A 17,266-nucleotide genomic window follows, 5' to 3' on the forward strand; every position below is an offset into this window, starting at 1 on the left:
TCTGCACACGTAACACAACTACTTCATTTTAGAGCAACAGTTGGGATCTTTTGAAGTGGAGCTCTGTGGAGAAGATATGAACAATTTTTTCCTGCTCTCAGAGGAGTAAGACACTTTTTTTCTCTCTCCTGCACTCCCTGATCTTCCCTGCTTTTCTGCTTAGTGCCTCCTCTACGTTTTTCATCCGAAACCAAAAATCATGGATTTTTTTAAATAGATTTGGTTAGCTGGTCTCTTAATAAATTTTTGGAACATTTTTTTTTTCCATGGGAGGACATGACAATGGTGGGACCTCTGTTCTGCTCTGTTCAACTAACTGGATATATATTTGGACTCTGATCACTGAATTTCTACAGATTGGCTTGGTGGTCTCCTGGTGTTCTACAAAACAACGTCGGTGGCTATTCAGGCCATTTCCTGGCTGCCTGATCAATATGAAGGATTGCCGTGCCATCAGCACTAGGACTTATGCCGTGTACGAGCTGGAACTCGGTCTGCAAGCGTTTCTGTTGAGGGTCATGGGCCGACTGCGGTCTATGGACTTTGCTGGCAAGAAGAACTGATCTTGGAGAAAGCTGATAGCTCGGCTCGGAGAGATTGCCCACACTGTCTGATTGGATTCGCCACATTGAGATGTACCAGTGGACATTAAGGCAGATGGAAAATTATTATTTTCTGCCTGACCGAATGCATTTTCTCTGTTCCCAAACAACTGATTACAGATTTGTCTCCCCCCAAGTGGCCTTGAAGGGCTGTGGATCTAATTTCTCCTGGTGTTTATGTCGACTTGTGGCTCCCCCCACCTCCCCTCCCTCTCACTCCATCTGTAATCTGATCCCTGAAGAACAATCTGGAACTGAACAGAATGAACAATTCAACATAATTTTTCTGAACTATGGGTTTATCTTTTGGGGACTAGATTCTTTGGACTCATTCTTCAGATATTCATACAAGTGCATACAACATTCATGGCTTCAGATACACGCCCTCTAAACTCACTTACTCCTCTGGCTAATAAATGTGCTCTATGCAGAGCTTTTTTATAAACACCATAGTGTGTCACATTTTGTTGATATAATATGATGTTTTTTTTCCTTATCTATCGTTGTGTAGCCTGATAAAATCCAGACCCTTGTCCTTCGCTCTGCTTCATACGAGGGTCCGGACTCTCGGCTATAGAGAAGCAATTCTTGCTGGAGGAGTGGCCTCTGCTGAAGTTTAAAATGATTGGTTCAGTTGGCTGCGATGTATGCGTGCCAGTTCCACTGTGATGGAGGCTAAGCTAAGAAGCTAACCGGAAATCGTGTGCGCTGTAAACAACCCTACAGAGAGGAGAGAAGTACCGAGCCGAACGAGCTGACTGTAAATGAGAGCTGCTGCTTTGTCAGACAAATTTAATTTAATTCGGAAGCCTTATCAACACGGACTGGCTTCATTCACTTCCTCCACTGCCATTGTTTAACTAACTAGCAGACACTGCGCAGAAAATCGAAGTCGTTCAAAACTCCGCCTTCTGTTTGCTGATTGGCCCGGGTAAAACAAACTACAAGCAGACACTGCGCAGAAAATCGATGTTCTGTTCTCTGATTGGCCCGAATGAAATGCTCCTGAAGAAATCCTTGTCTATGGGAGAAATCCCAGATGGAGCAGTGACGAGAAACGAGAATTGAGCAGAAGGGCCAGGCTAATCCTTGTGTGGTATTTTTGTTTTTCTTTTTAAAGTGACCCCTGCTGGTTGCCGCATGACCGGTTCACCTGTTCCCCCATGTTTTTGTCATGTGTGTCTTCTTGAATGAGTGTTCTTAAATGTAATTTCATTGTGCTCCTTACAATAACAACAAAAGACATCATCATCATCATCATCGTCACCATTATCAATTTATACCTCACATGTTGTAGATATGGCTTTTTGAACAACCTCAGTTTCGAGGAAAAAAGTTGTTTGACAGCCAGTAATCTCTAACAATTCACAGCAGTTTATCCCCTTCAATTTCACATTACACAGTTTCTTACATAATCATTTAGAATTATTTGCATGCACAATTAGCTGTAACTCTTCCTATAAGGCCTGGGACAAATCTGGCTTAGCGTAATATTTCCTCCGGAATAATCATTTAATTTGCAACTGACAGCAAAAGAACAGATGCTAAAACAGTGTTCGCATGAACAACTGTTAAATTTTCAAGTCTGGACTTGTTCTWAGACATATTCACTTAGCTTGTTGGTCCAATAAGAAAWATTTGCTCTTCTCTAAACTTAAGTCACTAGAAGACGTGTTTATATGAGCCTTTTGAACACATTTATTCCATAAAATCCCCACTTCAAAAGATCTGAACTGTTCTTTAATGTGGAACAATATACCACATGTTATGTGATGTGTAGATGACACAAAGTAAACAGCTAGACAASTTAATTTAAAGAAGAAGAAAATTAAACATCACCAGCTGAAATGTGGGTTTAGACTTTTCAATGAATATCACAGAGCAGCATTGCGTGTGCACATTGTGTTATACCTGGTTTTGCTGTTATCCTATCCCCTGTAAATACCGGTACTTTCTCTGCAAACAACGAGAAAGAGTAAATTAACAAGGTTCACGAGTGCCAGATGTTTCCCAGCAGTCCAGAGTCAGGTACAGCATCCGCCTACCTTCCCGGTATTTGCAGACAAAGTTGTTTTTAGAGCTGCAGTTGTCATCGTTCCACTGGAAGAGGAAATGACCGTCTTCATCACGCGGTGCAGAGGGCTGGTGGTACAAAACTGCACACATGCCAGTACCACATGACGGCTCATCCCAGTGCCAGTTCCTAKAAAAATAATAATAATAAGATGCACAAATTTAAAGTCACAGCTGGTGAAATGGGATATTATGTAGTCTGAATGCAATTATTTACTTTATAGTTTTCACATAATTTTTATTTTCCTAAGGCATTTCTTCCCAAACATGATGTCATTTTTACAGAACCTGTACTTGGCCTTGCTTCCATCCAACCAATAGTACTGAGAGGGGCAGCCTGGACCAGTGTTCCCTGCCCTGTGAGGCTGAGGGCTGCGGCGGAGCCCGATCCAGAAATCGCCATCTCTGACTTTCAGCTCTTGGATGAACCTCTCTATAAGTCGCTGCTCGCTCTCTGTCTCGATGCTGAGCAACTCGCCACCATCCGACCGACAGGACTGCCTRGCATCCTCAAAGCTCAGCCTCCGCCTGATGTCCTGGAAGTAGAAGGCCTTGTAGCACGGGCGCTCCGTTCCACGGCGACAAATTCTCTCCCCTGGACACCAACGTGTGCGTCAAGGAGATGAGGAGATAATAAAGACAATGTGTAACTGACGGTAAATAATTTAAAAAGAAATTTACATTGTGTGGATTGTTTATAGATGTTTGTCTGTTTAGATGTACACTGTGTTGGTTGTTCATAAATGTTGTTTGATTTAATATGTGTATTTTCAATTAGTTTAGTTTTTTTTTAGTTCTAATAATGAATGGCTGAAAAGCAACTGACAGCAGGACTTGAAATGTTTGCTGTTAAAGAAACAAAGATCTTGTGCTTTGCATTCCCCTGGTGAAAGCAGCAAGGTACATTTTGTTTATTTCACTTGTTTATGAGCCCATGCTCTTATTTTACTGTTTGTARACATGTTTGTTTTAGTTTTCATGGTGATCGTGATGATGATTGTGATGYTGGTGATCCTGGTGATTTGGTGATCATGGAGCACCAGATAAAAAAAAAAGCTTAAAATCACCCGTCGAGGCTGTGCTGAACTTTAAGAACTGGGAGGCTGCTACACAAAGTTATACTTGGGTATGTCATGATAAAAAAATAAATAAATAAATCAATTATAGTAACGTCTACATGAGAACCCAGTCAACAGACATTTAGCTAGAAGRGCATCAATGCTGAACTGAGCAAAACATTTAGTACTGAAATCAAAGCAAAGCAGTAATTGAATGAATATAAAGGGCTCTGTAGAAAGGCCTGAACAACTGCTATTTTTACTGCTGGAAATAGTTCTTTGTGAGGTTTTGGTTTGGAGAAATAAACTTGATACATCCACCAATTTTCTTTATCCGTCTACTCTTGCAGAATCACAAGGGAGCTGGTGCACAATGGCTTAAGCAAATGCAACCGTGAAACCCTTTACACAARAATGAATTATATATTTCTCAGTTATTCTGACAGAAATGTTACGATATTTGTCTCGGAAGTGTCACCAGAAGTGCTATAGATAGCTGCTGCTGCTGTTTATGCTTGCAAATACCCATACTCATGGAATATGAAACTGACTGAAAACCTCGCATAAACTCTATTTCTCCAAACGTAAGTTGTTCYAAGAGCTATTCAGAACAAGTAAGATACTGACGGTTTATAAACAATCCATAGAACCACACACACACAAACAAAATCTGGACTATTGCTTAAAAATAAAAATTGTACCTATGTGTCTAAAGTTACTGTTTGATAATTATTGATACTGACAAGCTCTTAAGTTTGATCTTTATTTTTTTAAAGAAAAGTGAATCCTCAAAGTGGACACGTGAAAGGAAGAAAAGTTCACTTCAGGGCAGGACTTTGTGCATGAATCAAAAAATATGACAAATTTTAGTTTCTTATGTAACCCTTCTTCAACAGCATGAGCAAAAAGACCCAGTGATGTGTTGATTATTCACAATCCTGGCGGAGCAACAGTTATATAAGCGCACGAAGGCTATTATTCTAATGACAGACGATAAAGCAGTTTGTGTGTGTGTGTGTGTGTGTGTGTGTGTGTGTGTGTGTGTGTGTGTGTGTGTGTGTGTTAACGTTAAGTCCCACAAAATAAAATTGTCTTTTGATAGTTTTTTTTTCAAACTTCCTCGATAAAGCCAAACAAATCCCGTGTCCTTGAAATAAAACAAACAGGCTTATATGATGTCAACGTTTTAAGCGCAAAGGAGGTTTTCTTCTGTTTTGAGCCGAAGAGCTTACCATGTATTTTTGAAGCGGATCCCTGGTGGAACAACACGGCGATGACGGAGCCAAATAACTTCATAAAATCCATCTCTACATGTTCATCCGATGTGCTGTTTGAATAACGCGTAAAGTTGGGGGAGGAAAGAAAGTTTTAAAGAGCGTAAAGCTCAAACTTTGGCTGATGTCAGAGGGAACACAGTCTGTTAAAATATAAAAAAGTGGGTCGGCAGCAGAAGGCGTGTGTATATGGCGTCTGTTTGAGGGGAAAAAAACACGACTTAGTCCAAGGAAAAACAACTCGAAAACGTCACTTTTTATATACTTATTCGTTGAACCCAACAGATGTTTAATACTAACTGCGCTAAACTAGTGCAAAAATCTATTTAGCGCACTGTTATGTCATTATGAACTGAATAGAGTTCTTTGTCCGTCCACTATCATGCGCTCTGCATTAAAACCAACCTTGTGCTCCCCACATTTGAGGATCAAAATGATAGTGCAGTTTTTTTTAAGAGGGGTTCATTATTGACATTATGAACAATTATTATCTTACCTGTTGTACATGGCTTTTTTGAACAACCTCGGGCTATGTTCACACTGTTCAGTTCTAATTTTCTGCTCAGATTGGACATCTGTTGTGTTGATGAAAATGTGGGGAGTTCTGAGCCTTAAACTTCATGATGCTGATATAATATTGGTACAGTTCATATTGATATATTTTATTACGCATGGTTTACTTCTAAATGYACTTTATTCCACTTTTGGGACTCTTTAAACATATAAACAACTTTTGGTATCAATAAAATCAATGGATTGAGCTGTTTACCCCTATCTAAAAGTGAAAACACAGAATAAAAGTTTGAACTTTGGATGCTTAAATTTGTAATAACTGTCTGTTTATGATGTAACACACGTCTGTAAGATAATCTTTGCTGAACCAACTGTAAGTTTTAAAAACACTCAGGTCGTGCTGGAAAAATATGCTGACAGCCGCGATCGGGGCACGAGGTGAAACCTGGGCCAGAAAAATAAATAGGAACAGGTTTGAAAAGAGAAGGATATCCCATGAACAGGAAAACAAGCAAGATGAGGAAGAAGACAGTTTTTTCTTTAAAKCACCACACTTCCTGTTCATTGCTTTGGATCAGTTTTCAGGCACTCCGCCTTAATTTCCAGCATGGGAACGACTGAGGAGTGATGGTGTAATAGCAGCAGAATACGACCCATTAATTGAGCCTCTTAACCATCCATCAATTAAAGTCAGTAGAGTTGATTTAGTTTTGAATCTTTTTTTGCAACTGCTTGCTATGCGTGAAAGATACTGCWCACTWTTAATATTTTATTGGATCATCATCTTGTTAAATCAGTGTAGACAAACAAAACTAATTCCACAATGACAACATTTTTAATTAAGTGACATTCAGACAAATTTGGTACTGGCTTTGGWTGTTCGTCTCAATGTAAACTAAAAWAATATTAAATAAGCAGCACTTTGCACATAATTTACTAAAATAATGCCRTAAACCGGCCACCTCTACAAACCACAAGTTCAGATCCCATTTTATGTGCCTAATATGGTCATGCTGAATTAGATTACCACAAATATTTATTGTTCTGAGACTGAAGTTTGCRACTGGTTTCCAGTACACCACTGGATCACAAGTCTTTTAGACCCAGAGATCAAGGTGATGTTTGAGCTCTGACTGAATTTGTCCAGCAGAGGACACCAATGTGCTCTAGAAACAAGTCTGAGCAGCAGCTTCCTTTTACCTGAAGAACAATCCAGCAAACTGCAGCATCATCATTGGAAAAAATGTGTTAAATGTTATAATTAACAACAGTCAGAAAAGGGCTGAAAATGTGTAGCTTATTGGTTTTGAAAGGTTGCCAGTTTGATGCATATTTCAGGAAAACAACGACAGTCCATTCGAGATCAACAACATTGTCCCTGAGCAAAGCACCAGACCTTATGTGTAATGTCCAAATACAAAATACCAAATTAAAAATATGTGGATCATAACGRACATGATATGACAACTTTCAGAAAGACCCCATGGATAAATTGATGATAATCTTGTTTACGAGATGTGCCTACAGAGTACAGTTTCATCTCTTCACACGCTTCCCAGCGTATCCTCTTTCTGTTAGACCTAAATCTGTCTCTTCCAATAACTTTGTGCCACTTAAAGATAAAACGAATAAAGGGGGATATKTTTCTTTTTTTTCTGAGACCATAGTCAATATTTAGAAAAAACAAAACAAAACAAAGACAAAACAGATAGCTGGGCGAAAAATGTCAATGATATAAATTAAGTCAAAACTTCAAAAATAACTATTATATATTTTTATAATGAAGGGAACTAAGACAATTAAGGTGGCACTCATACTGGCACACAAAAAGAAAGGAAATTAGCATTTGTTCATAGCAATGCTTCTTGGCAATAAATTTTAAACTGGGCATCTTATTGGCAGAACCTGGGGGTACCAGAAGCTCTAAAAAATTATCAACAACAAAATAAGCTGTTTGGCAGAGTGGATTTGGCAAATGTTTTCATGTGTGCAACCCATTTACTCATCATCCCATGAATGCATGTTCCTTATTAAATTAATAAAATTAACAGGCTTTCCAACTGTATAAGATTTATTGCCAATATACAAACATTTCCTTAGTGTATACACTCTGGAAATTATTTTTAGGACATACAAAATCATTTTTTCTTAATATTTTTTGTCATAATGTTTAATATTTACTCAATCTGGCATTCCTAATAGTGACATGAACCAGGAAATGTTACAATAAGTCTCTACAGGTACAGCGGGTAAAATAAGTATTGAACACGTCCCATTTTTCTCAGTAAATATATTACTAGAGGTGCTAATGACATGAAATTTTCACCAGATGTTGGTAACAACCCAAGTGATCCATACATACAAAGAAATCAAACCATAAATGTCCAGAAATGAAGTTATTTGTAATAATGTGGAATGGCACAYGGAAAAAGTATTGAACACACTTACTGAAATTTATCTAATACTTTGTACAAAAGCCTTTGTTGTCAATGACAGCTTCAAGACGCCTCCTGTATGGAGAAACTAGTGGCATGCATTGCTCAGGTGTAATTTTGGCCCATTCTTCCACACAAACAGTCTTCAAATCTTGAAGGTTTCGTGGACCTCTTCTATGAACTCTGATCTTTAGTTCTTTCCATAGATTTTCTGTTGGATTCAGGTCAGGTGATTGGCTGGGCCATTCCAGCAGCTTTAGTTTCTTTCTCTGAAACCAATTGAGAGTTTCCTTGACTTTGTGTTTGCGCTCATTGTCTTGCTGAAATGTCCAGCCACGRTTCATCTTCATCATCCTGGTAGATGGAAGCAGATTTTTATCAAGAAAGTCTCTGTACGTTTTCCCACTCATCCTTCCTTCAGTTATTTGAAGTTTGCCAGTACCATATGCTGAAAAACAGCCCCACACCATGATGTTCCCACCTCCAAACTTCACTGTTGGTATGGTGTTTTTGGGCTGATGTGCAGTGCCATTTGACCTCCAAACATGATGTGTATTCTGGCATCCAAACAGTTCAATGTTGGTCTCATCTGACCAGACTATATTCTCCCAGTATTACACAGGCTTGTTTAAATGTTGTGCAGCAAACTTTAAAGGAGCTTCAACATGCTGTTTCTTCAGCAGTGGAGTCTTGCGTGGTGAGCGTGCATACAGGCCATGGTGGTTCAGTGCATTACTTATTGTTTTCTTTGAAACAATCGTACCTGCTAATTCCAGGTCTTTCTGAAGCTCTCCACAAGTGGTCCTTGGCTCTTGGACAACTCTTCTGATAATTCTTTTCACTCCTCTGTCAGAAATCTTGCGAGGAGCACCTGGTCGTGGTCGGTTTATGGTGAAATAATGTTCTTTCCACTTCTGAATTATGGCCCCAACAGTGCTCACTGGAACCTTCAGAAGTTTAGACATTCTTCTGTAACCGATGCCATCATTATGCTTTGCAACAATAAGGWTGTGAAGGTCTTGAGAGAGCTCTTTACTTTTACCCATCATCAGATGTTTCTTGTGTGATACCTGGCCATCATTTGGGACTGAACCAGCTGATATTAACTTGCATTGACAAGGGGCAGGCTTGTTTTCTAATTACTGAGAGAGTTCAGCTGGTGTCTTGGCTTTCCATGCCTTTTTACACCTCCCTTTCTTCATGTGTTCAATACTTTTTCCCTGTGCCATTCCACATTATTACAAATAACTTCATTTCTGGACATTTGTGGTTTGATTTCTTTGTAAGTATGGATCACTTGGGTTGTTACCYACATCTGGTGAAAATTTCATGTCATTAGCACCTCTAGTAATATACTGTATTTACTGAGAAAAATGGTGACGTGTTCAATACTTATTTTACCCGCTGTAGGTATTTAAGCAGGTCCTGGTGGCTCTCAGACAGGTCAGGCTGTGAACAGGTGAGCTCTTGGTAAACACTGGCAAATCACGTCATGGCAGAGGATCCTTAACAGGGACACAGGCATGGACAGGGTAAGTACTCAGATTAAAACATAAACTGCTCGGCTGCATTACCATAGTAGTGTGATGCTCCAGTGAAGATCCAGACAGTACTGGGTGAACCTCAACTAGTGCAGGAGCTCATCGAGGAGGATCACTGACAGCTGCAAGTAATATATCCAAGAGCCACTCATGAAACAGGGAGCAAACATCAATCACCACAAATAGAAGTCAAAGTGTTAAACTGACAAAACCTTTTGTCTCTGTCAGTTTCTAATTTATGAAAGTTTAAGTTGAAAAGAATGTTTAAGCAGAAATTTAAAATATGGTTGACTATCAAATATTCATCCCTTGGGATTATTTTAAACATTGTCATCAGACAAATTAAAAAAGTAGTCAATTAAAAATAGACAGAAATATGTTTTCTGTGAAAGTTCTGTTTTTATTTTTCATTGAAGTCAATGGTCATTTGGCAGTTTTTGAAACTAAAAAGCTTGTCTATTGTTTAAAAGATAATTTACAAGCAAACACATATTTATTCTTTTGATGTAAAAATAATACCTACAGTTATAAAACTGGGCATTTTAGTAAATCTAGGAATGGTTTTAATCTTTGTCACATTCTCTCTCTCTCTCTCTCTCTCTCTCTCTCTCTCTCTCTCTCTCTCTCTCTCTCTCTTACTATTGTTTGAAATAAATATTATTTTTTGCAAATAGGGGCAGATAAGATTTTTTCTTCTTCCGATACCTTTTATTTGATTTGTATTGTTTTGTTGTGTGTAAATGTGTTTTGTTTTTTTAAATGAATTAAATAAAGTTAATAATAATAAAAAAATTCACAGTAAATTTTTGATAATGTCAATGATGCACCATAAATTCAAATGATCATACAATTGAAAAGGTTATGATTGTTGAATTGGGTTTTAAAGGAGGTATAGCATGCAAAACTCATATTTTTAGCAGTTAAATTCATTTTGTTATGCACTTAGAGTCTCTAGTAGTGCAGAAAATTTTAATTTAGTCTCTCCTGGTGCGGCGCAGATATATATTCTGTATAAATCAGGCTTTTCAGTTTTCTCTATTTTCTGTAAAGTTTTCTGAACTATTATGCCACAGTATCTGCCAAAAAAGGTCTTACTAGCTACAATTTCATRATCTTCATTGATTTTTCGCACTGGMTCAAACTCCTGCTCCATCATATAAGGCTGGATGGACAAATCTTCTGTTGTTGACGTCTTTTAATTAATTAGTTTCTAAATAAATAGCGTCTGTCTACACTACAGTTGTAAACTCTTCAGTCAACTAGAACACATAAAGTGCCTCATTTGGATTTAAAGAGACAGCCTCAAAAAGAGTTGATCTCAGACACATCTCAGGAAAGGGGTGAAAGAGGGGCTTGTGGACAATAAGGAGGTATTCAGACCAAATCATTGCAGTTTCACTTTATAAAGATCCCAACTGGATGATTTAAATGTGAAATAAAGGATATAAATGTGTCCTTTAAAGAATGCAGATAATGAGAATAAATCACAGAAAAACAATTAATTTTTTTTGTTTCCAAACAGGTGTAATTAAATCCAATGAGTTTGACGTTACTGTAAATGAGTGATGCATAACTGTGGACATTGTAACACGTCTTCTCCCACCCTTCATGAGAATTTTGGCAGTGGCATCATTCTATATTTCTGAAGAACAATGGGTGTTCTCAGTTTGTAACAACAGTGGCCTATAGCTARGTCAAATACCTGCTCCGCAGCTCTGTGGAGACAATACAATACAGGTTAGACAAGCAGGGAGAAGAAACAAAGTGTTGGGTGAGTACTGCCTTACTCACGGCAGCTGTGATCATTTTTCAAATCTTCAAAGCGGTTTGTACTCCACGCATAACTCGTTGGTTAGGATGGTCATTTCTACACATTTATTTTACTCACTTCAAACATTACTCATGCTTGAACCGCGATGTTCGAATCGTGTGGTTTCTACTGATTTTTGCTCTTATTGTAATAGGTTTATTTCTTCACTGCCTCAAATTTCTCCCCCCGTAATATTGTCTTTAATATCCATTTCCGATAGAAACCTGAACCATTTATAGCTGACCTGAGGGATCTGTATCACATCCCATATTATTCCACTGGATGAACATTTGATAATGCCCGAAGCTGCTGCTGTCTACATGACAAATCACGACACCGAGGATGTGTGTCCATGTGTGCACTGGGAGGGCTCATGAATTCTGATATCTGTGGCTTCAGGTGTCACTTAGACTATAAAAGCCATTATACTCTTTTAGCTCCGAGAAACCTGCTAAAGAGCCACCAGCAAGGTAAGACTCTCCTCGGGCTAAGCACTGTAGACCTGGTTTGGTTTTAAATGGGCTGCGAATGTAAAAAGGTCTCATTTTTTAACAAGTGGTTTAGAAAAGACTTTGTAGTCTTTTGATGGTGCCTTTGAATATTTCTTGCTGTATGTTGACCCTCAAAAAAAAAAAAAAATCATTTTACTAACATGCGGGTGGGGTCCAGAGACAGACAGAGGACCAGAGATACCAGTGCAGAGGAGCAGAGAAAGAAGGATGTGGATAGATGGCAAACTTATTTCTAGCAGAGCAGGTTGGGAGACAGTTATTTAACTTTACTTGTTTATTTTACAGAAGTTGAAGTTGAGTTTTCGAAAAAAATCCGTTAGATTAAAAAAAAGGTCTGTGAGATTGCCCTGTAGCTGTATACCTGAAAAACAGGAAAATCTGTGTAATTTACGGACAATCCGTATGTTGGCATGTAAGTGGTGCATTTGTCTGAGTGAGTTGAATAGACTGATGATGCAGGACGCTGCTGCTTTTTGTCTCCTGAACATTTACAGGCTTCTTGTGGACAGAATGATCCTTTTTCTTTGCCTCCCTCTGCTGGCCGTGCTCCTGCAGCCTGCTTTATGTCTTTACAACTGCCCTTCTGTGTATAACAGGAATCCAAGTAGGTTCAAAATGCTTTCTTTTTCTTCGAAAAAAATAATCAAATTGACGCACATTCCAACATTAAGTTGCAACTACTAAATGTAGAAGTAAGTAGATTTATGAAAGAATTGTCTTTTTTGTCTCCTTCCATTTTTATAGATGACTCAGATCTGCAAGTTTTTTGTGCCACTAACATCATAACCGTGGAGGTGAACTTGTGCACGGCTCAGTGGGCAGGCTTTAACGCCTCAGAGCTGGCGCTCAACGGGAAACACAATAACATTGCCTGTTTGGGTTCTGTTGACACCATCATGAACCCACCAATCATCCGTTTCCAGTTTCCTGTTAACAGCAGTCAAGCTAACTCGTGTGTCCAGCCTCTGAAGGTAAGTGTAGGGAATTATTGGGGAAATAAAAGAGAAACATATAAAAATTAGAACTGGGTTGACATATATAAGCTAACGTAGAAAACTTACCTGTGTTTGTTGCTGTCTTGTGTAGATTGTGGATGAAATCCCGGATCCTACGGGTCTCTTCAGCGGTTTCTCAAGTATCCAGTCAATTATCGTCACGGGGTACATTGACACCCCCAAATCTGATCAGGGGGTGATCAGCTACTCCACAGACCTTTATTACAGCTTCACCTGCCGCTACCCTCTGGAGTATCTCCTCAACAACACAGAGATTGCTGTGTGAGTAGCTTTAAATACTTATTCTTTCTACAGTTTTATTTTATCAATGCTAATAATTTTCTTCTTTCTCTTCTTTCTGTCTTTTTTTTAGTTCAGGCATTTCAGTTGCAACTACTCAAAATAATGGATCCTTTATTGATACACTAAGAATGAATGTTTTTAATGTAGGTACACTTGACATTCAGCTCTTTTTAAACACATAACAGACTTGCAACAAATAACACTTTCAACTAAACCCTATCCCAATCTTGTTTCAGGACTCTGACTATAAATACCCTTTGGTTGCACCTTCAAAGGGACTTCCGTTACGCACAAACATTTATGTGGAGATCAAGACTGTGAACCTCACAGGAAAGTGAGTGAATCCAATAAGGTTGAGTGTTTTTTGGTAAACCCAGTGAATAAAATAAAAGTATTGTTATTTTTTAAAGAAACATCAATCTTTCACGCCAAAGTTTTTTTTTTAAATATCTTGCATTATGTAGTACTGAAAGTATGTGATGAGGGTGACTGTTAACTAATACAATGCCAACTTTCAGCTCAATATCTGAAATTAACTAAAAGTTTTGAGTTTGCAAAAGTTGATAAGCTGTGGTGGCCTCCTGAACCAGGTTGTTTCCAAAAGTGAACCACCTGTAAAGATACATTGATTGTGATAGACGGTCATCTTGAAGTAGATATTCAGTGATAACTTTCTGAGAGTTTTATTAGAATTTGCCTGCTGGTTGGTGAGATATTTTGCTAACATCTGACCAACACACCCACCTTTCAGGTGATACTGAGCAACAACAGGTTCACATTTCTTGTCCTGTTTCCAGTTTCTATGTCCTGCTGGATCGCTGTTATGCTACTCCCTCTCCTTACAACGTCTCACTTACTGAGCAGCAGAACTTCTTCACTGGGTAAGAATTGCGTATTTTATAAACTGTGGGCAATTATTTTTTTCAAAAGTATGTGTTAATTAATGTCTTTCTCCACCAGATGCATAATAGAAGACATTACAACTATAATAAACAATGGCGATTCCACTGGCGCCCATTTTTACTTTGAGGCCTTCCGCTTCGTTCAGGACGGATATCAGAAAAAGTCTACAATATACTTACACTGTCTACTGAGACTCTGTGAGCCGAGCGCATGTAACGCACTGACTTCTGTAAGTTTCTATACACTATAGATGGTTTTAAATTTACTTAAAAAAACCTCTGCCTTCGGTGGCAACTTAAGACATGGAGGTTTTCAGAAACAATGATGTGCTGACCTAATTTGTTGTTACTATGAAAAAACAAAATAACATTGAAGTCACTTTTACCAGTATTTATGATTCAGTGATTATGTAATAATTTTAAATCTCCAAATTTTACTTAATTTAATTCTTTTAGGCTTGTTATAGCAAAAGAAGGAAACGATCTTTGACTCCTTTTGGGCAAAGTAGCAGTGAATCAGCTGCCATCTCAGTTGGACCTCTGTACACAGCAGGAGAAGGTTTATTTTCATTTTTTATAAGTAAATAACATGTTTTCATTTATTTGTACAAGTTTAGGATGAACAAGTTTTCTAACATGTCTTCTACTTTTTTAAAGAATTGCCTGTCACAGCTGCACATGGTGAGTCTTCCTTATTTAAATTAATATTTAATTTAATCATTTTACAGATTCAAAATGAGCATCTTGAACAACCTCCCTGATCTCTTCCTTGTGCTTTTCAGGAAACATTGTTGCATCAGATGTGAATGTTGTTAGCGCCACATGCCTACCCATAGTGGTGGCGTTCGCGTGGCTGCTGTCTGCTTTCTTCTAAAGAAGATGGAGCAGTTATCTTGTACATTTGATTGATTGTTAAAACTGTCTTGGCAAACTGCCTCATCTGACCACATTGTAACTTCAGGTATTTTGTAAAAATATTTAAACATTGTAGAAATAACTCTTTGACAAATGATCAATTAAATCAAGCAAATTCTGTGACCTTATAAGGAAGCGGAAAGCCAAAGAGGAGATACGAGGTGCAGCTAGAGTTTGGCAACCCCTGAAAAGGGGAACAACTGAAAGAGGAGACTGCCGTTTTATGTAACTTTTCCTGTCCCTACTGCTGCAGTCAGAAATAAATCAGTTATAAATAAACAACATAGCCTGAACTGAGGAAAAAAACTAAATTAAATTAGATCAGAGTAACTTTAATGGATGTACACGTTCGCTGAATAAGGCCAGTAATTTTGTTTTTATCGTGTTTTCAGCATTGCCGTACATACTGTAGATGTTTTGCACAATTTGCTTAAAAAACTTGGGTCAAATTCAAACGTGGAGTGTCTGTCTTTATTACAGATAAATGAAAACATCAAACACTTGCTCTCTTACACTCCCGATACATTAATTAAAAGTGATTCTTTTTTTTACATAATTCTAAACACAGTTTTCTTTCCAAATGTAACAGTTTTTTTTACATGGTTCAATTTTGACATTTTTATACACTCATTCATACACAGAATGATTCATTCATTCAAAAATATTTACAGCCTGCTTACAGCACAGCAACATACACAAAATACATTTGTGGACAAGAATGTATGCCACTTAAATTTGATCTGTGCTTTGGTTTAAAAAAAGTGCTTGTTTTTGTCACTGCATAGAGTGCATAATGTCCTGGATCAGAGCAGAGAGTTTCACCGAGAAGTCCTCCTGCAAAGAGCCGCCTTCCTGTGAAGACAAAGAAGGTGGCAGAGGCTGGAGGGAGGCATCGAGGACCTCTTCCTCCACCCCAATAACCAGCTTTTCTATCCGGGCCTGAAGCACTTGGTTCTGTAGGGCGGCGTTTTGGCAGAATCGCTCCACGCTGTCTTTAAGTTCAGACTTCAGAGGCTGAGCGGATTCTAGCAGAGCTGCAAGCTGAGCCTTCAGAACCTCCACCCTGTTCTGGGCCTCCTCCCTTAGGACACTCACTTCTTGTTCCAGCTTGGATTTCATGGCCTGCCACACCTTTGAGTCCTTTTCCTCGTCCTCGGGAGGGCTTGTCGGTTTCAGACCTTCAGCGATGTCCCTGGTTGCCGTGTGGAAGTCGCTGATGATGTTACCTAACCGAAGGCTGCTCCGTTCCAGGCTCTGGCTGATCCATTGGAAGGTGTCCTGATTCCAACCTGGACCGGCCTCCATCTGAGACTCCCCCGTCTCCGGACCCTGCAGGTAGAGACTCAGCTGGCTGCACAGATCTTGGGTGTTGCTGCTCAGAGAGCTCTGGAGCTGCTGAGTGAGAGGGGTCAGACGCTCCCTCATGCTGGCCAGGGCAGCGCTGAGATGGACCGGAGATGGAGATAACCTCTCCCTCAGCTCAGCCAGCTCTTGGCGCAGACGCACGCGCAGGCGCTCGGACTCCATGGCCAGTTTGCGCTGCATCTCCTCTGCCACGTGATTCTTCTCATCGCTTTTATGGCTGTAAAGATCACTGCTGTCTATGATGCTCTTGTAGATTCTACTGCAGCAAGAGGAAACATTTCATCACAACTAAATCCTACAAATTTCTTCGATTTTTACTTTTTTTTAAATTTCAGATTCGTTTGGTCAACTTACTGCACGTCTTTTGTGAGGTCTACTTTGTCATGAGCCTGGTTACCATTTGGGTCAGTCCATGCTGCTTCTCTGGTGTCACTGTGCAATGGGTACGCTACAGGAAAAGAAAGCATATAGTATGAAAAATACATACAAGTTGTACGTAAAATAAAACGTCAAAATAATAAAATACCTAAAGTTTTTGAAAGTGACAGGAAAAAGATCACAGCTCTTAAATGCATTTCTCTCTGTCTTTCAAAGAGAATTTCACACGAGGTTTTTCTTTACACGGAGCAAAAAAGACAATCGAAACGTGGAAAGAATAGCAGGCCTATACTAAAGGAACAAGGGTCTGAGTGACTTCTCCTCTCAGCTGACTTATAAAGGTCCTCGTTATCAGAGAGGCTGCCCAAACTCTGCCTGTGTCAATAAACACGTGGAGGGGTCACACTGCTGACAACACACATGCACAAACACACAGACTCATGAGACGTGAAGTCATGGTAATTTAATCAATCATGTAACCATCATATGTTTAATCACAAAGGAATAATAAATCGCTTTAAGGTGTTTTATTAACATGTTTCTGATGGTCACAAGGGCAGAAAGTCATTCTAGTCATGATATAAAACAAG

At 38.9% G+C, this 17,266-nt stretch overlaps 3 protein-coding genes across 5 annotated transcripts in view; 1 reads left to right on the plus strand and 2 right to left on the minus strand.

Annotated features, from left to right (window-relative positions):
• The window catches only part of laynb (layilin b), an 8,120-nt gene extending 2,927 nt beyond the window's left edge, over positions 1-5,193 (minus strand). The window contains exons 1-4 of one of the 2 annotated variants that reach the window (XM_014005254.1): positions 4,966-5,193; positions 2,964-3,270; positions 2,648-2,805; positions 2,514-2,558 (exon numbers count right to left, since the gene is read on the minus strand). In XM_014005254.1, coding sequence (XP_013860708.1) covers positions 2,514-2,558; positions 2,648-2,805; positions 2,964-3,270; positions 4,966-5,038 — 583 coding nt within the window. In that variant the 5' untranslated portion in view covers positions 5,039-5,193. The remainder of the gene's footprint in view (positions 1-2,513; positions 2,559-2,647; positions 2,806-2,963; positions 3,271-4,965) is intronic. The other variant, XM_014005253.1, reaches the window with a different exon arrangement.
• Positions 5,194-11,687: 6,494 nt separating this feature from the next.
• LOC106515441 (zona pellucida-like domain-containing protein 1) lies at positions 11,688-15,388 on the plus strand. The gene is made up of 11 exons (XM_014005255.1): positions 11,688-11,776; positions 12,313-12,422; positions 12,563-12,789; positions 12,905-13,095; positions 13,187-13,259; positions 13,353-13,450; positions 13,914-13,997; positions 14,077-14,248; positions 14,475-14,577; positions 14,676-14,699; positions 14,801-15,388. Exons 2-11 carry the CDS (start codon positions 12,329-12,331, stop codon positions 14,890-14,892), a joined length of 1,158 nt encoding a protein of 385 aa, XP_013860709.1. The 5' UTR covers positions 11,688-11,776; positions 12,313-12,328; the 3' UTR covers positions 14,893-15,388.
• A 2-nt stretch (positions 15,389-15,390) lies between these two features.
• On the minus strand, positions 15,391-16,967 carry zgc:162608 (uncharacterized). 2 transcript variants are annotated; one of them, XM_014005257.1, is made up of 3 exons: positions 16,825-16,967; positions 16,653-16,746; positions 15,391-16,554 (listed from the first exon to the last, which is right to left on the minus strand). In XM_014005257.1, the coding sequence occupies exons 1-3, from the start codon at positions 16,871-16,873 to the stop codon at positions 15,708-15,710; spliced, it is 990 nt and encodes a 329-aa protein (XP_013860711.1). In that variant the 5' UTR covers positions 16,874-16,967; the 3' UTR covers positions 15,391-15,707. The 2 variants fall into 2 exon arrangements, with proteins under 2 accessions (XP_013860711.1, XP_013860710.1); XM_014005256.1 differs by having other exon boundaries at positions 15,391-16,557.
• Between the last annotated feature and the right edge of the window lie 299 nt (positions 16,968-17,266).

Source organism: Austrofundulus limnaeus, unplaced genomic scaffold (assembly GCF_001266775.1).
Source record: "Austrofundulus limnaeus strain Quisiro unplaced genomic scaffold, Austrofundulus_limnaeus-1.0 Scaffold29, whole genome shotgun sequence".
NCBI lineage: Eukaryota > Metazoa > Chordata > Actinopteri > Cyprinodontiformes > Rivulidae > Austrofundulus > Austrofundulus limnaeus.